The 27,741-nt window shown below is 43.1% G+C and overlaps 2 protein-coding genes across 3 annotated transcripts; one reads left to right on the top strand and one right to left on the bottom strand.

Moving 5' to 3' along the window:
- Nucleotides 1-139: 139 nt before the first annotated feature.
- On the bottom strand, nucleotides 140-26,490 carry lsp1b (lymphocyte specific protein 1 b). 2 transcript variants are annotated; one of them, XM_012834681.3, is made up of 14 exons: nucleotides 26,253-26,490; nucleotides 20,615-20,761; nucleotides 17,662-18,049; nucleotides 17,427-17,548; nucleotides 16,317-16,566; nucleotides 15,250-15,378; nucleotides 14,315-14,356; nucleotides 13,871-13,914; nucleotides 12,547-12,628; nucleotides 11,410-11,550; nucleotides 11,092-11,190; nucleotides 9,184-9,270; nucleotides 8,793-8,886; nucleotides 140-1,070 (listed from the first exon to the last, which is right to left on the bottom strand). In XM_012834681.3, exons 1-14 carry the CDS (start codon nucleotides 26,309-26,311, stop codon nucleotides 1,057-1,059), a joined length of 1,698 nt encoding a protein of 565 aa, XP_012690135.1. In that variant the 5' UTR covers nucleotides 26,312-26,490; the 3' UTR covers nucleotides 140-1,056. The 2 variants fall into 2 exon arrangements, with proteins under 2 accessions (XP_012690135.1, XP_012690136.1); XM_012834682.3 differs by lacking the exon at nucleotides 14,315-14,356 and having other exon boundaries at nucleotides 26,253-26,489.
- On the top strand, nucleotides 2,489-8,761 carry LOC116220808 (mucin-17). The gene has a single exon (XM_031569305.2). The coding sequence runs from the start codon at nucleotides 2,842-2,844 to the stop codon at nucleotides 6,928-6,930; it is 4,089 nt and encodes a 1,362-aa protein (XP_031425165.1). The 5' UTR covers nucleotides 2,489-2,841; the 3' UTR covers nucleotides 6,931-8,761.
- Nucleotides 26,491-27,741: the final 1,251 nt, after the last annotated feature.

The following is a 27,741-nucleotide window of genomic DNA, read 5'->3' as shown; positions in this document are numbered from 1 at the left end:
ATTGCCTACTCATGTTTTATGTTCCATGAGTAGTGATGATGTTTTGCTGATGAAGGGAAGCTGACTGAATGGATGTACCATTCATATGAAATTGGTCATCCATACTGGAAACGTTGATAGAATAAGCACTGAGCACAAATTGTATTAAAAGTCATTTATGTACTATTTCCAATTTTTTAGACATAAAAAAAAGAAAAAAAGACAAATAGGTCCACTCTGCTACCTTTATATATGAAGAGGATGTAAACGAATACATGATTGTCTGAGACCACTTATGCTTAGCAATGCCAGCCTGTGGAAACTTTGTAATAATAGGACTGCATATTTATAACTACCAAAATAAAACCCCTCTATAAATACTCAAAGTTAATTTGACTTGGCTTTCAGGATGACTTCTTCTTAGCTCCGGCATACTTCCTCTGGTCTGATATGTTGTACCACTTAACTGCCATGTATTGTATACCTTGATGGTGGTTTGATTGGATATGAGCACATTAAAATGCTTAGGAAGTCTAAGCAAGCCTTTATCTTTGTGACAGAACTGCTTGGCCTATGTTCCTGAAAGCCACATGCAGGGCAAAACTAATGTAAAACAGCAGCTAGCTGTCGATTCACATTAACAAAACATTGCAGGCATTCAGACAGACAAGTACATACTGAAGAACAAACCATGCTTATTCCAAGTTTATTGTTCCCAATTCTGTTTCTATATATATTTCGGAAGGTGCTGTGGCACCTAAAACCTTGAAAATTCTCTTCAATGTTTTAGTATGGATTAACTCAAATTGGATCTGGGTCAATAACATATAAAATGATAACACTGTAATCATAAATACAAGGCAAATCTATTGACAACAAAGCTAACAATATTTAAAGGATAAAATAGATTGGCATTATCATAGGGTACATAGGAAATACTGAAATGATAAAGAATGGCAAATATTAAATGCTGAAAAAAAGGAATGTCTAATATCCTAATTGAGTGAATGTGAATGAGAATTGTCCCAATGTCTATGAGTGCACTGGATCTGCTGTACTGCTTCTTCAACTGGTCCCTCATAAGTCCTCATCTGAAAGGAGGAGAGGAGATTTTATTAATACAATTTACTAAGAAAGATTGCTGCATCAAAAACTGAACTGAATGTATTTTTACAGTGGCTGTTTTAGAATTTTAGAAATTGTCCATAATGTGAGTTTTTCTTTTTCATCTTCTAGGGCGTTGAAATGGTGATGGCGGTCAGTTTCAGCAATGGACCTTATCCTGACCTGCAGCCCTTACAGTACCCTCCCCAGCTGCTGCCTAAGCCAGGAAAAGATAACGCCCGTCTGCAGAAGCTAATCAAAAAGTCAACGAAGAAGAAGTCCTCCGCTTCCCAAACACCCATACCTTTCCGCTCAAATCTCTCTCCAGTTAACGAGATCAGTGACATAGAATTCAGTGACACCTCCACGCCACCAAGAACACCAGATGTCCCGCTCTATGGCAGTTCCCTCAACCTGAACTGTTACTCAGCCAGACCCTTCTACCAGCAGTCACCCATACCCTACTCATGCCAACGTCACTCACCCTTCACTGCATCTGAGGCTGCATCTCCTGAGCATCACATCGCACCTCTGTATGCCTGCTCCTCATTTCTGTTTGATGATGCCACCCCCATCACTGAGCTGTCAATCACAGAGCCTGCAGCCAAAGCCCCTGAGCCAACCAGTGGTCAAACAATGACACCGGACCCGTATGGACTGAGACCGTCTGGTGTCTGTCCAGCACCACCAACCTTACAACAGCAGATCCCAGCACCTGTCCCAAGCTCTTTGACTGCCTCAGTTCCAACCCAGTTACACACAGCCCCATTTCAATCTCAACATCCTGTTCCGAATGCCGTGCCCCAGGCCTTTGTACAAGGCCCATACGGCCCTACTGGGGCTGTCCCTTTCCCCAAAGCAGCACCCGGACAACAAAGTTCTGGTTTTCTACAACACCATTTGTCAACTTCAACTCTGGCACTTGGACCTACCCCACACCAAGTGCCACCTAGTACTTTAAATCAGGCACCCATACCAGGATCATATGGGCCCACTATGACTGTGCTTCCACCAAGACTATCCCAAGAACAAATGCCCCCTGTTCCACTCCAAAACTCTGTGGCCCCTCTTGCTCCACCACAGCCTCCTGTCTTTGCCCAGACCATAAGTCAACCTCACGTTCCAGTCTTGGCATCAGTATCAGCTACAAACCACCCGGCGATGTCCTCCCAGGGTGCTGTAGCTTTCCCTCCCACTTTTGTAGCACCAAATGCCCCAAAAGGGTTGCTTACCAATACTTGCAGAAATGGAAATAGCATAACAGATACAAGGCCTAAAGAAAGAAGCCCACAAATTGCTTCTGCAGAGTTATCTAACATTCAAAATCCCTTGAAAGTGTACACGTCTAAAGCTACGTTTTATGAGATATCCAAACCTCCATCTCTTCAAGACATAACCGGATTTAACACATCCTACAATGGAGCATCTCTTTCAACCATACACAGGGAAAAAACCCCTACATATGATGTTTCTGGAAGAACAAACCCATCAGGTGGACCAAAAACACCTGCTTTTCAGGTCTCCAGGGCTAAAACACCTGTTTTTGAAGTATCAAAAGCAAATCCACTGCTCTTTGCTACACCCTCAAGGGATGTCCACAATGCAGTTAAAAAAGAGGTTCAGGGACCCAAATCAACTATTGCCATCAGAAGCGAAGCATCTGCTATACCCCCTAATACTCTGAAACCCTCTGTACCAGAGAAAATTAATACAGCTCAAGTTCAAAATGGGATTGACTTGAAGGAACCTCACAAAGAAATGATTCAGGCAGCTAAAGTTATCGCAGGGGCCCTGTCAATGCCCAAAATAACATCAGACGTTTCTTTAATGCGAACAAAACCTACAGAGGCCTCACAGCTAACTGCTAAAGCAAGTGTGGAGGCTGTCCCTGCCATCATCCCACAGGAGTATCAAATTCCCAAGGCTCAGACATGTGAGACCGTTACACCAGCAACACCCCCAAATGAATTTAGCATACCAAGGTCTGTGAGTCACAGCTCTCCAGTCCCTGCACCTCCTCCTCAGAGCTATCAAACCCCCATCACACCAGTGCACTGGTCACCAAGACCTCCCTCACGATTACTTGGGAATAAAAGACTGAATGCATCAACAAGTGAACTTTACAAACCTAGAGTGAAATCAACATATTATGGACTGACTCCTGTTGAGTATGCTGCTTACGGGGGAATCAAAACGTATTATGGTCCTCCTGGGAATAAGACACAGTCAGGTGATGCAGCCGAAAGCTGTCCAGATGATTTGTCATTTTCAAAAACAGTCAACACATCATCACAGGATACTAATTCCTCAAGTGCTATGGATAAACCTGAGGAAATATCACAACAACCTGAAGGAGCTAAACAACTGCAAAGTGAAACTAAACTGAGCACCTCCATGATCCATCTGTCCATGTCTCAGAACTCTTCAGCAGTGACCACATCATCTGATAACACACAGAATCAGTCAAAATCACCAGTATCTGAGGAGAAAAATCCTGAGGCATCTGTATTAGATAACACTAAGGCTCCAACAGTGGATGTATCAAAACCAAATGCAGCAGTATTTTCCCAACAAAATGACATGACCCAAAGTCCAAGCAGAGAGGCAGTACTGGCTAGCTCAAAGGATCCTGCTGAGCAAACAACTGAAACAGTAATAGCAGATGGGTATATACCCACTGTGAGAGAGGATCTGAAGCCATCTTCAGTGAAAGACTCAAGAACACTTACGACCTCAGTCCTAACCCATGGACAAAGTATGCCTATTTACCCTTTGCCCAAAACACACATTAACACTGAAAGTTCAAATGCTGCAGAAATGGCAACAAAACAAATGGCTCAATACATGTCTCAATCAGCTTTGCACGTTCAAGCAAAAACATCCACCTCTACACAGCCAGTTATGGTCAGCAAACCCTCATTAAGTTCAAATTTACATCCTCACCCAAACAATAGTACTTTTCCAAATGTCCAGTCAGATATATCCAAGAAGTTGGAAAACGCCATTGATACAAATTCTCTTAGCATGCTTGCTACCTCAAATGCACCTATTACAAAAACATCAATCTGTAAGTCAAGTGTTGAGACCTCAGTCTCTAAGTCTATTACAGACATTAAGTTATCTACAGTAGAAACAAAAACTACAACCAATTTAAAATCTATGAATTCAGAACCACCCAAAACACTCCCTGGGGTCATACCATCTGTCAAATTGGCAACAGATTTTAATTCTTCAATTATCCCCAATAGTGATAGTCAGCCATCAAAACAGCTGACTGCCAGCAATAATTCCTCAAATTTGTCAAAAGATGTCAACCCCTCCAGTAATCCCAGTGCATCACCCTTACAGCCAGCTTTAAAACTAGATAATAAAGGGAGTGGACTTCCCGGCATGGTCAAAACAGGAACTGAAATGCTAACAGCTTCAGTCACTAAAACTGACACTTTAACAAAATCGACTTATTCCAGAGCACTAACAAATACTTTTAGTGATCTCACAACAGCTGTTAAACAATCAGCTAACTCCACAACAACCACAGGTTCAACCCCAACCATGGACAGGAGAACCTCATCAACTCCAACCATCGATAGGAAAACTACTTCAACACCAATCGTGGACAGGAGAACCTCTTCAACTCCAATCATGGATAGGAGAACCTCTTCAACTCCAATCATAGACAAGAGAACCATATCAACTCCAATCATGGACAGAAGAACCCCCTCAACTCCAATCATGGACAGGAGAACATCCTCAACTCCAATCATGGACTGGAGAACATCCTCAACTCCAATCATGGATAGAAGAACATCCTCAACTCCAACCATGGACAGGAGAACATCCTCAACTCCAATCATGGACAGGAGAACATCCTCAACTCCAATCGTGGACAGGAGAACATCCTCAACTCCAATTGTGGACAGGAGAACCTCCTCAACTCCAACCATGGACAGAAGAACTTTAACTACTCCAACTATGGACAGAAGAACTTTAACTACTCCAACCATGGACAGAAGAAATTTAACTACAACTATGGAACAGAGAATTTCAACAACTCCAACCATTGACAGAAGATCTTACACAACACTATCTGCAGAAAATAAGCTTTACACAAAATCCACCATGGATATCAGGCAGTCCTTCAAATCTGCCTCTGAGGTTAGATCCTCTGGCATGTTTACTGCAGACAGTAAACTATCTGCCAAGTCCACCATGGACATAAGAGCCTCTGTGATGACTGCTGACACACAAACGATGATCACAAGACCATATCTTGCACCTAAATTAGAGAACAAATCCATATTTGTGACTAGTCCTTTCCCAAATTCTTCAGGAAATAGTAATGCCCGCCTTTCCACCAAGGAGCCCACAGCATCCTTAATTTCTTCATTAGAGAATAAACCTTTGCCAAATCAGACTATAGATGGAAATCCTACTACTGCCAGTAAGTCTGATGTTACAGTCACAGACATATTTGAAAAAAACTTCAATCCATCAACCAAGTTTTCTTTGAGGCCTACAAAAGACAACAAACCTTTCAAACAAACAAGTACAAACCTTATGCCACCTCACAAGATCAAAAATGACACAAAGAATTCAACAGTTGCTACATCTGATTCAAAGTCCACTACAGACTCAAGAGTACCCACTAAAGTAAGTTTTGACTTACACCCAACTTCAACAGCACAAACTCCTACCACGGCACAAGCACAATTATCTATCACAACAATACAAACACAGGCTCCAGATTCAAAGAGGACACATCTTCCAGCAACAACAATGCAAACACCAACAGTCAAAACAGCCCAATCCCAAATGCCACCCCCAAAAACTCAAACACAACCTCCAGTGACAACACAACCACAAGTTCCAACCACAGTCAGAACAGAATCTTCAGCTTCAACAGCAGAAATACAAGCTACAGTCACAACAAATACTCAACCTCCAGCCACAACACAGTCTGAAGCTTCTGCCACAGCAACCCCATCCACAGCACCACAAACACAACACTCCTTCACAGAGAAAACACAAACACAACCCTCCTCCACAGAGAAAACACAAACTCCAGCCACAGCAACTCAGACACAGTCTTCAGTGAAAGCAGCAACAACAGCGCCACAAGATGAATGTGGCGCTGCCATCAAGGATAAGGACAGAATGTTAGACACCAACTCAACTGCAACTACAAACCATGAAGAGTCTCCTTCCTCAACTACACCTCCAGCTACAGACAAAAAGGTGGAGGAGGTACAGAATGCTGCCCCAAAGGCTGAAACTAAGGCCAAAGCAACTTTGAAACCAAAAGGATTAAAAGCCAAGTTGAGTGGCTGGAATAGACTGAAGAAGCACATGGTCGTTGAACCTGAGGAACCAACGTTTCCTGAACCAGAGACCAAGGCGGCTGAAGATGACAAAAAGAAGGGGGGTGAGGGTAAACATGGAAAAGCTGCCGGGGCCAAAGATATACCCACAGGACAGGAGGTAGTTAGTGAGAAGGAAGCCCCCAGGGCTCTTAAGATGTGGGATGCAGTTCTCTTTCAAATGTTCTCCACCAAAGACAACATTTTGAAGCAGATTAATGTCGATAAAAGCGAGGCAGATGATAAAACAACGTCAAAAGAAAACTCGATTGACATCCCTTCCTTTGTGTACCATCTGCCTGTTCTGCTTTATAGTCCACGTTTTGACGCTAGGAAACTAAGGGAGGCTGCTGAAAAGCCACTGAACAAAATTGCTACGATGTTTGAGAGGGGTCTACTACAGCGTAAAACTCAGGAGGAGGAGCCTAAGGACTTTAACAGAACGGCCAGAGGATTTGGTCCGTCAAAGTCAAAGACAACTGATGTCTGATGATGAAAATGGGCTTTTAGATGTTTATTTTTTTTCACTTTCTAAATGTATCCAACTCTGATCAGTTAACTGAAAAGACAAAAAAGTCAAGCTATTATTTCAGAAAGGATTTGCTAGCAATGCATTTGCAAATATTACATAATAGCATTTAGCATATACTTTAGTACATGTTTGAGAATGCTTTTGGTACATGTTTTTAAACTGCTTTTAAGCAGAGCATAAGTAGGGCAGAGTATCTACCGTACTGTGCCCAGTGCTGCGGGTGTTTTTGTGTGAAAATAGAGCTTGTACATTCCTGGATTGACAGTGCAGAAGGACAGCGTGAGATGGACAAGTACAGCTGTGTAAGGCAGTGACTTCATAGGCACAGTGGGAGGGGGTGGGTGGAGACCAGGCCTGGAAGGCTATATTTAAGATATGTATATTAAGTATAACAGTAAAACCTGTTGGTTTTTCACGTTTCCTGAGATACACAATAAAATCATTGATTATAAAGGCTGTTGCAATTGTACAACATTAGATAATGACGTCATCTAAGTAAATATGTTTTGACCAGGGATCTGGTGGGGATGTTTTAGATTTGGAATGGAGAGGGGTCATAGAATGTGACAGAGGATTTATTGGATAACCAGCCAATGTAGTTTGACATGAGCAAGTAAAGTGGTTCAGGGACCATTGAGGCCCCCGTACATAGATGGCATTTTGTTGTTAGGTGAGGATAGAAATCCTGGAATGTTCTGAGGGTACAGAATGGTTTAGATGTATTTAGTGGAGTGCCTTAACACAGGTGCCTTCAACTTTAAAGCCTTTTCTATGGCTTTAAAGACACTGCCTTACAATGTTGTCCATATCCATAACAGCAATACAGTATTTTTTTCAGTAATTTTGGATGATCTAAAAGTTGGATTTTTGATTGTTTTCACCTGCATGTTTAATATATATAGTCAAATAAAGTGCAAAAGTTTTGTATTTCAATATTTTAAGGATTGTATTTGCTTTTTGATGGATTGATTAAAGCAATTGTACCTACTTATACGTATATAGCATCACATGTATATATGGTTTTGTAGTTCAAGTGAATTTTTAGAGCACTGATTCCAAATAATTTCATTTCAGATTTCGAAATGTTCATAAATATTTATAAAAGACATTTTGTACTTTGTAAGTGTATTCAGTGTAGTGTGTCCCACAGTGATCAGACCTGTAGCCACAAACATTTGCTCAGAATTTATCACCACACATGTAGTAAGTTACCCCTAATTTACGTAACAGGGGCTTTGACAGACAGGCATGACCTGCACTAGGTACAATACTGCTAAGGGTATTAATGGAGAACCACAACCCCACGACAGGCATGTATAATTCTAGTTCCTGTATCCTGACAGTAAAGAGGTCTTATCCAATGTGCTCCCTACATCTGACTGCCCTCTCCTCACAAAGCCCCAGGGGATTAGAGATTCCCTCCGATGCCCAACCCAGACAAGACCTTGGCATGCCTTTTCCATGTGAGAGAAGTACGTGAGGCTGTGACAGATCTCTCCTGTTTAATGTAATGATAAATAGTCTGTGGTGTGAAGGTCAAAGTCAGCATGGCACGACAACTGTCTGATTTATTCACATTAGTTTGAATTAGTTGAAATTGGCTAGTCAAATGACATTAGAGATATTATGTTTTTCATGAAGCAGAAGATGCTTTTGTTTACAACTAAAATGGGAAGTGTTACAAAACATTACATTAAATGTAATTGATATTAATATAACATTTGTTTGAAAAACACATTATGTAGTGTGAAGGTATGTAATGAGTGCATTTAATGTGCAGATGTATCAAGAAATCTATAAACATCACATGATGAATGTACCTGATTTTCCCAATGTGTATTCATCATCAACTGCAATCTTCTCATATCTTCCATGTCGGGTCTTAACAAATTTATATTTGGCTCCACAAGTGCCCTGTAATGAAAATAAGTAGACCATTATGCTTTTGCTGGAAGTGCTGTATATCTGCATTTTGCTGAATCATTTTGCTGAATTAACTAGTTAAGATAAACCATCAATTTCAGAATTCAGTCTCAAGTGTTATTACTGAAGTCCACTTTTCATGTTAATTAATCAGTTAAGGGACTCTTACAATAAGCATTACCGTGCATTTGTGCCTTATTCTTTGAAAAGAGTAAAATCAAGTCTAACAATAGACTTCAAGTGACAACAACCTTACATACAAATCTGATTTAAAGAGGAATTCAATACTTTTGCTCCTGGGCCTGCGTTTCCAGGTGAGTCTCCCAGATTTTCCCATAGGTTCTTCTTGTTTAATACATCACCAGGCTTCACTTCCTGTTGTAAAGGGAGTAACATGAATGTAGTAATCCAAAACCTGACCACTAAATGTGAACACCACATCCTCCGAAGACATTTGAATGCAGCAGGAAAATAAGTGATTCATTAATGACATGACAACATCGCCTCATTCAAATAATGTTCATTACAAATGTGACCAGTGGGGGGCAGAATTTCCCAGATAACGTTTACAGAGTAAACTAAATGATCTGTTAAGAAGATCTCTCAGCTGTGAGTGTTCAACTGGAGCTGGAACACTCATTCCGTTTAATAGCATTGTCTGACTTGGACTCTGTGTTCAGGCTTGTTCAGATGAATAAAAAGCTGAAGCAAAAGAGAGGCAGATGGAGAGAGTTTCCATTTAAGATGGAGAAATGAATGTAGTGGAAAAAGACTGTTTCAGTTACCTTGGAGAAGGAAAGGGTAAGTAGAACACCAGACATGGGAGTTGAAATAAGAAGACTGAGGGAGTAGAAGAAGAGAAAAGGAGATAGAAAGACAGATGCAGGAGGGATACCAAGTCTGAACAATTCAGAAGTGGCCCAGAAATAGCCCATGTTTATACAACATGTCCTATACATACATATATGAGCTTTCTATGGTTGTTGAAGACACAAATTTCATTTACGTGTTATGGGGGGGTCATTAATGTCAGATAGCATGAAAAAGTGTCTTGCTAAGGACAAATTAAGTTATTTTATAGTTACCTAGTCGTAGTATTTATAATTAGTAGTAACTAGTTTTGAAAATCTTAGGCTGCTACAGACGTGGACAAAATTGTTGGTACCCTTCATTTAAAGAAGGAAAAACCCACAATTGTCACTGAAATAACTTGAAACTGACAAGAAGCCCTGTGGCTTGTCAATATGCATTTTGGCAAATTCCAGTTTCGCTTTTATATGATTTGCTTTCAACAGTGGTGTCCTCCTCGGTCGACTTTGGCTCAAACAGCGACTGATGGTGCGATCTGGCACTGATGTACCTTGACCTTGGAGTTCACCTCTAATCTCTTTGGAAGTTGTTCTGGGCACTTTGGTTACCATTTGTATTATCCGTCTCTTCAATTTGTCATCAATTTTCCTCTTAAAGCCACGTCCAGGGAGGTTGGCTACAGTCCCCTGGACCTTAAACTTAATGAATAATATGTGCAAATGTTGTCACAGGAATATCAAGCTGCTTGGAGATGGTCTTATAGCCTTTATCTTTAACATGCTTGTCTATAATTTTCTTTTTAATCTCCTGAGACAACTCTGTCCTTATCTTTCTGTGGTCCATGTTCAGTGTGGTACACACCATGATACCAAACACCACAGTGACTACTTTTCACCCTTTAAATAGGCAGACTGACTGATTACAAGTTTGAAGAAGCCTGTAATGCTAATTAGAGGACACACCTTAGTTTAACATGTCTCTATGGTCTATCGTTTTTGTCCAGGCCAGTTTAATTCGTTTTTTTGGTTGAACCACAATTCAAAAGCAATGTCTGATTTTCATTAGTTCATTTTCAGTGTTTTTTTATTTATTATTACTTTTGTCAGTTTCAAGTTATTTCAGTGACCATTGTGGCTTTTTCTTCATTTAACGGAAGGGTACCAACAATTTTGTCCACGTCTGTATATATTGCTGTTAAGGGCAACGTTTCAAGATCAAGGGTTTAGTACGCACGCCAAGATAGAAATAAACTGCTAGCCAGATTTATAGCTATTTTAAATTGAGTGTTTATCTATTATTTCATCTGACATGAATAAACTGTGACAGATCTCAGTCACTGATATTCCACTTCTTTTACGGTAAGTTCACTCTTGCAGATCAACTCACCGCTGGCTTAGAGGACGAGGACTTCACACTCCCATCACCGTTGCCCTTTCCCCATTTAGTTATAAGGTCAGACACGGCCACCTTCAAGTCCTCTGCATCCTGGGAGACATTGAAATCCACATGACCTGACTTACTATGTATTTATTACATTGGTATATTTGATATATTTGAATGTGCTGTGAACACTTCCATGCATTCAACAAGCGTTTCGCTAATGTACTATTCAATGACTCTCCTCTCAACTAAATCTGCAGGACAGATACCAGAGGGTCAAAATAGACATCTTATATAACTTTGTGGATTCGTGAACTACTGTACCTTGGATGGAGTCGTCTTTGTGGCACTCTGGTTCCAGGCATCTCCGGCCTCAAACAGGCTCTTCTTTGAGGCCACAGGCTCAGGGGAACTGGGGATCTCCATCAGAGCTTGCTTGGCTGCTTTGGCTTCCTTTGAGGAAATCTGTAAGAACGAGGAGAGGGTGTTGTAAATTCCGGGGCTTGACAGGCTTTGTGTGAGAGGAAACGTGTTTTGTATTCAGGCCTTTTGCTGACTCTTGTGGTTGTTTGAAACAGGACAGACATTTCTTTGCGTTTGCCAAAGGCTGCTGAGGGCAGTGGAGATAGAATTACTTGTTTAGTGCCATGTGCTACACAGACTTGTCTAAGTGATTTCTTTTACAGTTTTTCACGACTGGTACTGGAACGTGTTCAGCCGGAGACATCAGGATTTAGATACCAAGAGCTCTATGGCTAGACATTAGTTAAATAAATTCATATGACTAACAATATTACTTTTGCCTGGAGGTATGTGTATCTGTTTGTCATTCTTGCAGGTGTATCTGGCTTTACACCAGATGACGACATTAGCACATGGTGAAAAACCATGAGTAGGTGCGCAACACTGGACCGTGTTAGGTGTGGAGGTCCTGGTTTTGCTCCAGATAAAGGTGTTGCGACACGGTGAGGAGCAAGTGGGGACTGGTTCTGAGTCAGCGGTGACATTCTTCACTGCACAGCGCTGCAGAGGCTGGTGACTCAATCGGCCCAGCACATCTGCTTTCCCATAACTTAATGGACGGCAGTGGGTGTGCATACCACCTCTACCCCGCAGTTATACCTGCCAGCCCAGGTATGACGTGTTCTCAGTCTGAGAATGCCACGGCACCCCAAAGGCTAAGAGGGCCTCTGAGATAATTTTCACTGACAAGGGGAGACGTATGATGATTTATTGTATTGACAAAGAGACTACGTCAGTCCGTGTCTGAGAGCATGGCTGAGAGGCAATGAGCAGAACGTGTCAGAGCATGAACACCTTACCTCAGTGTCTGGGAAATAGGTTCTGTGCCAGGTGAAAACTAGTGTTGAGAAATGTGCGTTTTGGTTGGAAGGTTGACTCATGTTGATGCTCTGTGTCTGAAGCTCATGAACCACCCTTAGCAAATGGTGAATAGCTTACCTCAATGGCCTGATTATATTGTTCAAGTTTGTTGTCAATCTTGGAGATTGGCACTGGGGGATGAGCTTTCTTTAGGCTGTTACTGTTTTTGAGAGAAAAAAGTTATTTATTACCTAAAAATGCTAAAGTATATTAGATGTCATCCATTCATGATTTGCAAATGATAACTGTACTCAGCAAAACTATGCTGTTTGCTATACTAATGTCCAAGGACTGGTTTTAATATCTGTTTCACAATGGTGCTTTGTTCTACATGAAAGACTCTTGAAAACTTGAAGCAATCATACAAACTCTAACAAGTCTGCCTTTTAACTAATTAAGAATATGTATCATGTTTGAAGACAGAGAAGTACAAACATATTATATAGCTGATATCAATGCCAGACAAAACATGCACAGTGTACTGTAATTACAGTGCAAGAAAAGAAGTGAAATGATGGGTTTGAATGTCTTTTCTTTTCCTGTGTTCATTTTATGTGCTCTTTGAATCTTCTCCAGTCTTTTGGATGAGATCATGCTGCGGTGATTCAAAAAAGATTTGGGAATTTTAACTGAGCCTGTCCTCGGGAGAGACAGATAAATGCACGGTGAGGGAAGGTGTTTGGTTAAGACCGATGATGTCATGCTCTTTTCACTGGAGAGGCTGTGTGAAGTAGCGGCAGGGCCGGGGGCAGGATGTGTTCCGTCATGTTTACATCAGCGAAGTGGAGTCTCCGCATGAGGCGCTTCCTCTCACCCATCGCCGCGGGCATCGGCCAAACAATGAAAGGATGCGCCCCACACACTGGATCACTCCTCAGCCGTGTCATCCCAACTGGATGTCAGACGTGTGACACGTAGACAAGGATCCTCATTTCCTTCACCGAACCCTGACGGACAGATCTTAACTCTGTGACTGAATCTCTTTTCGAGTCATCTCCCTGCATCCCTCTCCATGCATATCTCAGCTTGGCAGCAAGCTGTTTAGCACTGATAGCAAACAGACTCAGACAGCGCGGAGCCTAACGACGGTTGCGAGTGCATATCTCACCAGCCACCGAGTGAAAACACCAGGGCAACATCTGGATGGGATTAGCTGTGCCATAAATCATGGTGAACAAAAGCGATGCAATAAAAGGAAAGTTGCACCCAATTGTCAAGTTAACTGTCTCACACCATCCATTTAGCCAAATGTGGGTACAGTCAAAGACACACAAGTGCTTTTATCAGCAGGAGAAAAGAACTGTTTATGATCACTTCCCCAGTTTCTGCACCAATGAAAGTCCCTGTGGTCTAGGTGTGCTTCCTGTTCAAAAGGACAATTGGGTCATGCAAGTGAACTCACCTTTTCTGAAGTGAGCGATTCAAAGACTCTGTTCTCTCTGTAATCTGAGGGAGAGAAAAACAGATTAGATTAATGTCAGACCACCACTTGGCGTGTGTACTGTACCTGAGGGAAACAAGCAGCATACTTTACAGCTGATCACACAGCTCTGTGTAGTTAGCTGTCATCAGCTGTCGAACATATACACAAGTTTTTATCCCAGTCATATAGCTGTTCTGAGATTGAAAGATTTCAAGTGCTTAACAATTTCTTTGACCATATGATTTTGAAAAACAATTTTCTATTCTAAACCGTTAATGCAGAGACTGAAAGGACACAAAAGCACAATGCATTCAAAGCAGTGCAGAAAGAGCTGGCAGGAACCCGTCACACACACTTTTGGTTCTTTCCCACTGCAACCATGTGACCAAGAGACCTGAAGACACCGATTAGTGACCAACTCACCGAACATGTACTTTCTGCGGTCACTCTCTCTTCAGTCTCATTCTGAAATCACACAGGCAGAAGCCCAATGGCAGCGGGAACAATTAAAGCACAAAAAGGCAGAAGCAACACTTGCTGCAGACACGCATCATATGCACAGACAACAAATTGCTAAATTAAATAAAAAATATTTTTTTTAATTATGCATATGCAGTGGAGAACACTGAACCCACATCACAGAAAAATGTGAGCCAGTCATGATTAGTCATGGAGTACTGGCGATGAATAGCATCTCTTTCTGGCAGGCTGATGGCTTTTGTCAGACTGGTAAAGTAAAGTCTCTGAGAGGTTGCACACATGCAGTGTTATATACACATAGTATGTCCGGGGCGTGAAAGTGTAGTATGTGCATCTATATGCAAGAGCACAGAAACCACATTCAGTGGACAGTTGATACAATCTGTTATGTCCTACTGTTGAGAAGGAAACAGTGGAAATGTCAACATGCAATGAAAAGGGGAAGCAGCAGTAAGTCAGAAGGACAAAACAGAAAACGTAGTTGTCACAAACCGTAGATACATCACACAGGAGCATGCAATACAACACAATTTTTCATACGAAATCTCCATATCTGAACCCGATCAATTATTGTGATTACACAGCATTTCAAAGATCAAACATCTAACCACCACAACACCACAGTGATATCATTATATCCAACTTACTGGATAGAACTGAATGAGAAGCTTCTGAATGTGATGCACGGGAAACAGAACATAAATGTCACCAGTGGTGTTAAGACATGGGAATCTTTAAGTGGCATATTAGCATTCAGCACATAGGCTAGTGTATGACGGACATAAGACTAGTGTTTGAACAGACATAAGGCTACTGTACGAACAGACATATTAGGCTAAAAAATACGTGAGGACTGGCAGAGATATTCAGGACTGTACCTTAAAGGAGGGGCTCATCGGGCTGAAGGGTTCCTCCTCAACACTGGAGGTGCTAAGACGCTTCATCCTCCTCTCTGTGGCCTCCATTCTCCTCCTCTCGATCTCCTCCCTCATTCTCTGCATCTCCTCCTGGAGGAGCAAAACAAGGAAACCCTCCAAAACTCATTAGTTTGTATTTCACTATATAAGATGGTAAAGTCAGTAACCAATTGGCAAGCTAACTAGTTACAAGCCAACAACAGCACAGTTGGCACTGATTGTCGCTACACGATGGTAGTCCTTTGGGGGATCGTAGTCCCTCACATTGCGCATGCGTCATTTTGCGACACTGTCGACAGCGAAGCCGCGCGCATGTGTCACAACGACAGATCCGTTTTCAATCATGGAGAAAAACGACGAAAGCCAGTTTTTTGAAAACATGACCATTTATTTAAAAACAAAGAAGATGTCACAGTGGACAAAACAGATGAGGTGGAGGATCAAAAAGTCTCTCCCCAGTTTCGTTTCATATGTTGACGTAGAGCCTTATGCTGTTAGCCGTTTACAACATAATTAAATATAACATTAAATATACCCACATTATGCGTTAAGACAAGCCCCATATGTTGACGTTTAAACCGTTTACAACATTATTAAATATTACGTTAAATAAACCTACATTATGCGTTAAGACAAGCCAGATATGTTGATGTTGATGTTGAGCCTTATGCCGTAAACCGTTTGTGTCTGAGCATGCGCAATGTGAGGGACTACGATCCCCCAAAGGACTACCATCGTGTAGCGACACTGATAAACGCTTGCTAGCATGCTAACTGTTGTAATTTGGTAATCGGTATTTTCATAGTGGATAGCAAAACTACATAGTGAGTAGCCCGGGTGGCTAGTGTTAAGGCCCGAATGTAAATGTATTTTTCTGTCTCTACGAATACATTAGAATTTGTGGATGTTATACAAACTAGTTACCTTCAAAAACATACATCAAACATTAAAAAACCTGCATGAAGTAACTTCAACTGTGAACTTCATATATCTGTATTTTGCGTGAGTGCCGGTGGTGTTAACTTTACCTCCTCCCTGGCTTGGCGTAGCTGCCCTTCTTCTCCCCGCCTCCTGTCCTCGTCCTCACGGGCACGTCGGCGCTCCTCTCGCCTCACATTGAGCTCCTCGAGCTCCTCCTGGGCCTCAATGCCCTTCTGCCTCAGCTCCTCAATCTCCTGCTGCTCCTTCTGCTCGTGGCTCAAGCGGATGCTCTGCAGCTTGGTCTCGCGCTCCAGGGTAGCCTCGAACACCTCACCCTCCTCCGCAAGGCTCTCAGCCCTGTGGTGCCAGCAGATGAATAGAGAGAGAGAGAGAGAGAAATACAGGATGTATAAACACCAAATATAATTAGCAATCACTGTACTATAACTATATAACAATGATTTGAATCACCTAGTGTTGTTCTATAAATTGCACACCACAATACACGGTCACGTCTCTTGTTTATAAGTCACAAAATCATAAATCAGGAAGCGACCACATAGGCAACCTATAGATTTCAATCAGACTGAAGTAGCCTAACTTCACGCTCATCTGTCCATTACACCTTTTTGCTTTTTGGGTAGATTATTAACTTCAGTGCTTTTAAAGGTATACAGTCTGAATCTGAATGAGCTGTGGCAAAGTAGCTTTGGTTTACCTGACTCTGTGGTAGCTAGATGAGGACGATCGTCTTCTGTCCCCCATGACTGACTGTGTAATTATGTGTTCCTGTTCAGTTAAAACTGATCTGAACTCAGGAAGGATGTGAAATTTAGGGAAGTTAAGACGTTTACATCTATTTGATCTTTGTTATTTCTCAATCCGAGTACAAGGCGGAGTGCAATTTTGAGTGGAATGTTCTGTTCATATCTTTGCATTTGTTTTCTTCAGCACCTTCCCTGAGAATTGTGTTGGTAACAGATGTAGGCCTATGTGTGACACCTATGTTTACTAATATCTCTTTATGCTTCTAGTTTTAAAAGAAACTACGAGCACAGTCTGACGCTTTCAAACACTGTTCAACAGTAATGTAAGCCACCATGACTGAGCAAAAAGGCTGGGGCCAGTGGAAATGACTTGACAGCAGATGTTGATGCATTATTAATGGCTGAAATGGCAGTAAAATAAGCCTATTTCAGCATCCAACAGACTCTTACTTTGGTGTAATCTTGGATATGGTCACATCTGTCACTCCGTTGCCATTAATGTGAATCACTTCTTGCTGCAGGACCAGCTTGGACGTGTAGGAAATTCTCAGCTGCTTTTTTCTTTCTTCTCCCTGCAAGAAGAAATTTGTGCGGATCAGAGAAACAGAGTAACCTCAATTCTGATTTTGATTCTGATTCTGATTCTGCATGTCTTATCTGATGAGTTTCAAACATTGTCCTGTACCTTGCCCTCTGCTCCTATTTTCCTGATGTCCTCCTGATGTGCCTGTGTTTTCTCCTCTCCCGCTCTCCCCCGATTCTCTCCCTCCCAGTCTCTGTGACACGGCTCTCTTTCTTTGGCTTCCTCTTGTTCCTTCTGTTTTCTCCGGCCCTCATCCTCCTGTAGCCCATCTCCTGCTCGGTTCTGCAGTGGTCTGTGCGTGGACTTCAGAATGGATACGCTTGTAGTGGTGTGTTTGGCCATGCCATTCTGTCCCGGGCTGTCTTCCTCCGCTGAGGCCTGCTCCTCCATGCGTCTCTGCCGGCGTTTCTCCAGCCTCTGGGTCCAGTCGCTGAAGCCCTCATCCTCCTCCATCGCTGACTGATACGCTGGCTTAAAATCACTCTCAGTACTATGGAGGAAAAATCAGACAAGAGGGTTGGAATTAAACTCATCATTAGTCCGCGAGCCTGATAGACTGATTTTAAGGACAAAGTATTTTCCCATTACCTTGGAGAAATTATAGCAGAAACGGCAACATTCCACCTCTATGTTTCAGGATTGCATAACCCGATAATGCTGAACCCTGTTCACATATGTGCAAATATGCCCTACATTTCATCTAATATACGAAAGCGTATCAGACAACACCATACTTAGCTCTTATTTGTCCATCGCAAACCACATGCTTTGTTGAAAATGGCACAAAAAGCAGCAACCTCAAGCAGACACAAAACGCTGATTTGTGAGCTGCAGACAACATGGTGCTTAAACAGAGGACCAATGACAAAGCCCTGAGAGGGTAAAGGTCAGCCAGCAGCCATACTGTGATCAGACGTCCATCCCGCTGTGCCCAACAAAGCGACACCTGTGCCAGCCAGTGTGGAACACCGCTGGGGCACTGTTTATTTAACTGGAGGACTGTGCCACACAGTCACAGGCCGAGGCCAACAACAGGTGTGCGCCAGACCCAACGGGGCTGGGGTGCCATGGAAACAAGCTGGGTGAACATGGAAATACACACTGAGAGGGAAAATGTGTTTCCTGTTTGATGCCCGTTTTATCCGAAAGGGCTGCTGTTCACCCAGCAGTTTGCTGTCCGCTGTCCCTAGAGACCCAAACTGAAAGCCTTTGTGCTCTTCATTGTCAACTGTATCTTTCCTCCCACATAAAATGGACCCCCCCCCACCCACCCCTCCTCCACATAAAACTCCAAATACTTTTGGAAGTGAAACAAAGAAAGAGCGATTTGCAGCTGTAGTGGAGCCACAGATTGAGGCCAAACATCTTGCTTTCCGGGCCGCCAGTGGATCATTAGTCGGTTATTACCTCAACAACAGAATGTTTTATTTTGAGCTCAGAACAAACACAACAGCAATGAGTCATTTGGGGAAAATCTGTCAACTAATGTTTCTTCTTCTCAGAGTCACGTGCGACGCCTCAACAAAACAAAATGTAAATTAAATCATTATACGGTCATTACATTACAGATGCAACGGAGTGCTTCCAGCTCCACACATCCCCGGAGCTCTGAGCATATATTGCTGTAGGAGAGCTGGTGAAAACACAGTGCATGCTTCATTAAGAATATTCCACTGGAGAAGCTATCTATGCAGCATTGGGATCCTGTACTCTCTCTTTCCCGTTGGTAGATGTAGTCAGCACCTCTCCCACTGGCTGACTGAACCCTGCGGTGTTCATATCACGTGGCTGTATTTTCCTCAGTGTCTGCATAGAGAAAATCCAGGTGAAGACTGACACTCATCATTTGCCGATAAAAAGGGAGATTAACGAAGGCACACAGAGCCTGACAAAATTAAGCAGAGTAAATAATTACAGAGTTGATGTTTATGCCTCCACCTGGCTCGGCTGTGCCAGTGAGAGCTAAAGAGAGACCTGGAGTGTTTGCTTTTCTATTAAGGAACAGAGGCAGCACAATGCTTCCCTTCTTTCCCTTATCAGCTCACCCACCAAATAATCGTATCTAGTTTGGGGTCGTCATCTAAAACATCACATTCATTTTCACATTCACATTCACTTTAGCAACACTGACATGATCAGAGGGCAGCCAGTTAGATCTCTCACAGGCTCCTCCATTCATGTGAGATCACCCATCAGGGCAAAGTATAGAGCAGTCAGAGGTAAGTAATGGTGATCAGATGCAGACAGACCAAATTGAGGGACGAGTACGTTTGTGCGGGACGATGTGGGGCGTGTTACCAACGATGAGAGGTAACCTAAAACTTTGACATATGGTTTATCTAACTGAATAGGAAACATTTGTATGCTGCCTTTCCCCTTGTAAACACCTATACTTTATCCTCTAGTCGATTCCACAGCCCACAATAAAAGCTACAGCTTTATGAAAGATATGATGAGCACAGTGCTGTTTGTCATTCCAAAGGCACACTAACACTCTTTGGGAATCCCCGTCCACCAGCCTCACCCAGTAATATGTCACGGCTCATTCTTCACTAAAAGAACATTTAGTGTTCTTACTGGCCATGATGACCCCTGGTAGTTTTTATCTAACTGCAAAGTTTCTGGAGGTTAGATTTTTGTGACGTGGCAGAGGTGTTCACGTCTGCACCGTTTAGTTGATGGTCGTTACAGCCTCTTAATGACCGCTTTCACTGCTCTCTTCTCAGCCACTGGATTTCAGGAAAGCTTGGCTATGTTGCAGTGGTATGAGCCAGGTTGCTGCTTTTGACGTAGCACTATTAAACAGACTAAAAACCATGCCAGAACGTCATAAGCAGCTCATGTGCTAGGCCGGTAATAGAACAAATCCATCTGTTCTTATTTCTGACAACTAAAAAACAAATGACCAATGAAAATGTGGGATATTATCTCAATACGTGGCATGTGGGACAAAGGGTCAAAAGGCTGTGCAGTACAACACAAACTTAAAAAAAACCTTAGCAAGAAGGCCAGTGAAGTATACAAGCTTTGCTCCAGTACAACACTTGACACTTACATGTTGTCTTCCAGCGTATATCCACTGCTGTACTGGGCCTCCCCAGACCCTGTAGAGCTGTTCTGGCTCCAGTGCCTCTGCCTCTCCCTTCGCCTCCGCTCCCGCTCAATCTCCTCTGCGTCCTCAACACTCCTCTGAGCTGTCATCCTGCCAGAGAAGAAGAACGAACACAGATCACAAATTCTGTCTGCACTTGTTTTATAAAAGCTTTAGGTTATCTAACATAGTATGTAGTGGCACAAATGCAAACATAGTGAGATGTCTAACCGTGTACCATATGCAACCATGTGCATATCCAGTACAAACTTTACAGTACTTTACAGTAAGATAACGGTTATACTGGATAAGTAAACCACAGTGGAGTGGCCTCTGCAGTGTTAGTGCATGTGAGAAGAACGCAATGTGTCAAGCAGTTATGCAAGTGGTGAGACAAGAAATATGAGTGATGCCAAAGTGCATCTACATGGCTGTCTTAAGACCTGGACATCAAGACACTCCGGTAACATTCAAGAAGCTCTATATTTAGGCGCTAGTGAGCATACTTGCGTCTGGGGCATGCATGCTGAAGTATCATTTATGTGTTTAGGGCTACAGGAGTCCAACAACTTAATGTTCTGCTGACACGGGAGCTGTAAATCACCAATCTATCTTTCAGCAGCAGAAGACGGGCCAGAACGTGAAGTTTTATTGGACTGAGGTCACGCTCGGTGAAGTGTGACAGACGACACCTCATCTTACCCAAACTGTCCTCCATGGGCATTTGTTGTGTTTCCATGGCCAGTGTTCCAGTGCACTACTGCAGTCATTTAAATAAACCAGTGGGAGTCAGTCCAGTGGACTCAGTGAAATCATATGTTTGGGTAACCATTAGAGATAGGGAAACCCCTGATCAGGTGAAATGGAGTAATCAGCTCAATAGCTGAAACAGGGAATGGAATGAGCGGTCTGAAGACTGAAAGCCCTCAGCGGGGTTAGAGTGTCATATTACAGCTGCCATTTATCAGACATCTGCTTGTGGTGTTTGTGGATCATGTTTCTCCTCCGGGCTGCCAGGCTTGCTTCAGTGTTCTTGCCATGTTTTATTGCGGTGACACTGATGGCCATAAACACCCTTCACAATATACCAATCACTGTCTTGTTGTTTTGCCCTATGTGCAGTGCGCTTCAACCAAGTCTAAGTCACCAGCGCTTCACAATCTGCTCACTGTTCATTTATTTTTCCTGTGCTCTTGCCACTGAATTAGCTCATTGCCTTGGCTCCACCAGTGCATGTAAAAAATGAGGAAAGAGGATTCGGTCACAGAGGCAAGCGAGGCGGTGGTTTGCAGTTTAGGCCGAGGGAAGGCGGTCAGGTTTAGGGGAGGAAGAGAGGTCCCTTTGAACAGGAAAGAAGCTGTGTCCTGCCATGCTCTGTGACAAAGATATCACATTTACAGGAAACTTCCCTGTGATTTCCTGCGAAGCAACAGAGATGGCCTACGTGTCATGGAAAGTACTCCTAATTCTGCTGTTTTGGTCAAATGATTTTAGTTGAAAGTCACTTAAGTCTCTGACACCACATGCCTACTTAAGGTACGCATAACAAGACTGCAAGATGGCAGTGGATGTACATTTCATTGACTTAAATGTACTATAACGATAAACACTCTGGTTTCTGTTTAAACATCTGTGTAAATGAGAGTAAATCCCAGGCAAACACCCTCTCTTCCCATGTAATTGTTTGGCAGAGCGCAGGGAACTTTCCTCTAAAGCCCCATGAAAGTCAAAGCAATTGTCCAAAACGTTTGCTTGGGAGCTGTTGGAGTTCAACTTGTTGAAACAACAACTCCAGCAACTCTACATCTTTTGTGTGCTATTTCAATCTGTACAATAGGTCACATGTGTTTGCTGTTCTTAGAGGTCTTATAGATCTTATAGGTGAATATTAACCTCACTGTTTTGATCTGAGGACAGTCAGTCTCTCAGTTAAAATGGAAGAAAATACAACTACTATGCTATCACAGAACTGCAGCTTAGGTGGGGCGTTTAATTGCTAGAGATTCGACTGGAAAATCTGGCGTGATTTGGAGGCTGACTGATGTCCAGGAACTGCTGGACAGGAAAATAGGTCACATCTCTGAACCTCTGGTTCAGCAGGAGCACAATGGCAGCCATCAGGGGCCACCACGGCCTCTGACCAAAATAACAGGTGCTTATTAAAAACCTTTAATCTCTTTATGCATTCATCTGTGACTCACATTCATTTCAGGGTTGTGTGTGAACTAATCAGCATGTCACCAAACCTGGGGTTAAATATGAGCCCATAATCTCTCACCCCACAATGCTGACAGACTACAATAGCTAATGACTGGACTGGATACCGTTTTTCTGTTTCCTCAGAGTTTTGTTCTGAGAACAGAGCCAGGGGCTTAGAGCAAAAACAACCAGGCCTGTAATTGTCCTCATTAAACCAAATCAACAGACACAATGTCCTCCGTAAGCTCAGATGAAATCTATGTGTGTTCGCTTCAGCTATCGTTTTTCTCATAACCACCAGTGATCAGAAGTACTTCAACAGAGTGAATCAAATTTAGACATTAAGGGGAGGAAATTGAACCCATCTGTGCTTCTCTTTTCCAATTAGCCAGAATTAGTTCCCCTAACAGTTGAGCATTTAGGTCAAAACAACATTAAACATCTCTGTGATGTGCTGTTGTGAAGATGTGTTTTGAGAGAGTGCCCCTGCGCATTCACAGTGCTTTTCATATCACTGACAAAGGCTGTCAGTGGTTGTCCTCAAGAGGAAATAACAAAGCCTCTTATTTTCTCAGATGCTGGCTTTGCACGGCAATGATGACATCCACCAGCACCCCCACCCCTCCCCTTTCCACATAGCCCTGACTGGGCTGATGTTACAAATGTGCAGAATGTCTCTCTGTGGTGACGGCTTGGCTTGATCTGATCGCCCTCATATTTTCCACTCCTACAAGGAGGCAGCTGAAGTCTGTGACACAGATACAGAGGGGTGGGGTGTGGGGCGAGGGGTGATGGGGAGGGGGAGAAAGGAAGAGGTGGAGGAGGAGGAGGAGGAGGAGGAGGAGGAGGAGAAGGGGGACTCGACCAGATGAGGTCATTGCCATTAGGGAGGTTTCAGCAATAAAGGAAACCATTAAAACGCACTAAATATCATTTTCATGATGTCATAAAGCGACACACCAACAGGCTTGCAAAGGAGCCACAGTTCATGTGGCCGGAGTCTGTGGGGCAAAACGCTCGACTCCCAGGAATAATGGGGCTGATTCTCCTCGACACGTTTACACAAGAGTCCTCAGTGACCTCCGTAATAACTCTGAACGAGCTGAGCGGAGAGATTTTTATGAGCATGCTTGCCAGTGAGACGCTGGCAATCATACCCAGTAGAGCAGTAAACGGCGAGAAATTCACCACATTAGCTTCTCATTAGGGCCACGTCGCATAGGAGTGCTAACAGCCCTTGCTTCCTGAGCTTCTGCCCTTTGACCTGCCCCAGGCCCTGATGGACTAGATAGAGGACAGATGAAAGCCCTTCTCTGGGTTTATCAGCGTAGTGTACTGGTTTACAGCATCCCCCTTCATCTTATCACGCTGCTCTACATGGGAGTTCAGATGGGGCTTCTGCACAAGACTATCCACGGATAAGTGGCTTAGCCTGGAGCGGCAGCGTGCTTGGCCGTACCGGGGCGAATGCTGCGGCAGAAGAGGCTAACATGGAACACTCTGTGTGAACCAAAAGCACCCCTACACTCGCATTCCTCTTATTTGACATCACCCCGCAATTTCATTTTTAGAGCTCGACGGGAGAGCGTACGGGGCAGCCTTTACGAAGTGTTGATTTGAACCAGGGCCTTCTTGTAATGATTAGCACACGAAGGGACTAATAGATCATAAAGCGCAAAGCCTCTCACCTCGCACTGGCACCTCTGGCAAGCAGGAGAGACAGAACGACATGGAATGAGATGAGACTGAGAAAGCCTGGCGCTGCACGCTGTTTCTATCAGCGGAGGGCTTGGGGATGGATTAGAACATATTTTCCGAAATAAACGACTAAGCTGCTCGGTGGCACTGGTTAGCTGTGCATCATATGGTTTTGCCGGCAGCAGAGCCGTGGGTGACTGTCAGCACTGGCCTCTGCTGAGGGCTGAAGCACAGAGGCACCATGGAGGAGAGCGAGGAGATGAAGCCTTTCAGCAAGGCCTTGTCTCTACAGAAATAAATGGGGCAGACAGCATGAAGAAGACCACACAGACACGCAAAGACATACACACACACACACACACTCGAATGGGAACATCAACAGGATCACATGCTGAGAAAGCTGGTTTCGGAGGGAGGTGTTTATGAATGATGTCATTCATGTTTCCCTAACAACTGAAGCAGAGCAATGCCAACAAGAGAGTTTTTTGAGGTCTGACATTTAAAAATGTTTATTCACAAAATAATCTCCTCCCAGAGTGGCTTATAATTATATTGAGGTTTAATTAATAAGACTATTAGATTTAAGAGGTGCTGGCTCAGTTTCAGAACTATTGTCTTGTTAAACTATTTGTTTTTTACAGTCTTTCCTGACATTTTGTGAATTGTTTATAATATAAATTGTTCTACCCAAACTGCAACAAAGATAAATGGTGAGTTCTACTCTGTTCAAATTGTTATTTTAAAGACAGAAACTCTGCGATGGTCCATTGAACCCTAGATACTTCAAAGCTCTTGGTTTACATTGCGCCTCAGTGACCTTTGACCCAGGCCTACCGCAGGATGGAGACAGCTCAGAGGGCAATGCAGACTGATCACCCCACCCTACTGACTGGGGCTGACTGAGTCAACCCCAACACACTGAGAGTAATCTTAAGGCTCTCAATCAGGGGGGTAGGGATACAAAGCCTACACAAAGACACACATTCTCTCTCACACTCATAGGAGACCTCATCTAAACTCACACAATAACACTAAAAAAAAACTGTGGCGCTGATAGAAGAAGGGGTGAATGGCAAGATAGATCGTCTGCCGAATAAAGGTCTCTCCTGTCCTGGCAATCATGACAGAAAATGGACCAATAGCAACTGTCTGATATTATGAAAGCCTGTTATAATCTGCCTCAGAAAAATAAGAGTAATCTCCCCAGATCTAAATCAAACACCTACAGATTAGTTCTAGAACAATGGGGCCGACACAAGGGGGCTACCCCCCTGACCCACATAACTCCATAGCCTCAGCGGTCTCTGAGACACTCCCTGAGTCTCCATCCAATAACAACATAATGCTTTAAAGGGGAGACACAGTAGAACAATGCACAACAATTGACATCAGAATGGTTGGCCGTTTTGGCTAGTGTGGTGACTGAGTGTTGAAGGAAATGCTTATCTTTTTTGTCATAACGCATGTGGTCGTTTGTCTCGAATGCCAAACATGCCTCCCACTAGGGAGGTTACCTGTGGTCTCATGTTGCCGACATTCTGAACAAAGGACAGCATCTGGTTGTTCATGCTGCAGTCATGACATCAGAACTACACTCAGTTGAATATACACACACACACACCTGAGACGTAAGCATTTATTATGCCTACGTTAAAACCCCAAATTAAAGAGGTGAAATTATTGTATTATAATTTTTTTCACTGACCTCTGGAGATTCTGTAGTCCTTGTTTGCTGGAGTTTCTTCTCAGGATTGAGGTGGACATGGCTTGGTTCTGTCTGCCGGCTACTCAGCTGTGAGGAGAAGGACTGGTAACAAAAAGTTCACACCAGTGAAGACAGTCTTGAGCACACTGTGAAGTCCCCACCAGCCCGTGTAGAGCCACTGAGAGGTGTGGAGTTTCCAGGAAGGATGTCTCTTTGTGATTCCTCCCTCTCTCTCTCTCTCTCTCTCGCTCTCTCTCTCTCTCTCTCTCTCTCTCTCTCTTTCTCTTTCTCTTTTTCTCCTTCACACAAAAACACAGTGTCCTCTCCTCCTGTGTGCTGTGGGTTGGGAATGGCAAGGTTTGCTCCCTGAGCTCTCTCTTTACAGCCAGAAAGGCTTTAGTCACCATGCATTTCCTCCTCCCCTCAGCCTCCCTCCTCCTCCCCTCAGCCTCCCTCCTCCTCACTCTCCTCCTCCTCACCCCTTCCTTTCTAAGACCTGCATGTGGTTCTTATTGAGCGTTATGAAAGCCTGGCCCATACTCCCCATTGCCCCCCCACCCCCCACCCCATTCTGCAATCGGCAGGACACTGCTAAGGTCATGTGACTGCTCCATTGGGAAATGTAAGATGATACCCACACAATACTTCTCCATTGGCTTATAAACTCACAATACCTCAACCTTTGCCTACCCACACAATACTTCTCCATTTCTTTATATCCTCACAATACTTCTCCATTGGCTTGATTGTTCAATGTCTGATCATTTACCTCCAAACATATCACCATCAACAAGATTGTTATACTAAGAGTGCCATAGAATAGTAACACCCCTGTCCCTATAACTGAAGTTAGGTACAGGTACAGTACACTGAGACTGAGGACAAACATGAGAGTGATGTTTAAATCCGTGGCTGTGGATACATCCTGTGCAGGGTCAGTAGGTCACTGGTTTAGTTGTCATGACTTAACATGTTTGCAATATGGCAGAACATTATAACCTAACACATTTGCTATAACATAAGAGTAATATACATTAGAAGCATGTTGGGCTTGTACTGCACAAAGAGACCAGCTTCATTTATCTTGGTACGGCCTCTGGTGTAAGGTGGAAAATCACGCCCTGTAAACTCACACTGTGAAAGAAACAAAACAGGATGCGAGCAATCAGTAATCACCTAGAAAAAGTGATATACTGACGCCATCCAATTCCTAAACATTCCATAATTTACACGAGGAAACATAAAAAGAATATTACGCTTATTTCAAAGACTAGGCACAGCCATAACAATTCAGTTTCTAAAATTCTTGGCATTGTGCCTCACCTAATGAAATGTGCATCGTATGATTCAAAAGTTGGCCCCCCAATATGAATAAGAGATCATTATTTCTGTCATGTAAACATTTCATTCTCTAAAGGCTCTACACAATGCCTCCAGATCCAGGTGGTAAATGGGCAGATACTATTACATCTCTCCCTCTCTCCCTCTC

This window comes from Clupea harengus, chromosome 6 (genome assembly GCF_900700415.2).
Source record: "Clupea harengus chromosome 6, Ch_v2.0.2, whole genome shotgun sequence".
NCBI classification, from domain to species: domain Eukaryota; kingdom Metazoa; phylum Chordata; class Actinopteri; order Clupeiformes; family Clupeidae; genus Clupea; species Clupea harengus.
This window is presented reverse-complemented; position numbering and strand designations above follow the sequence as displayed.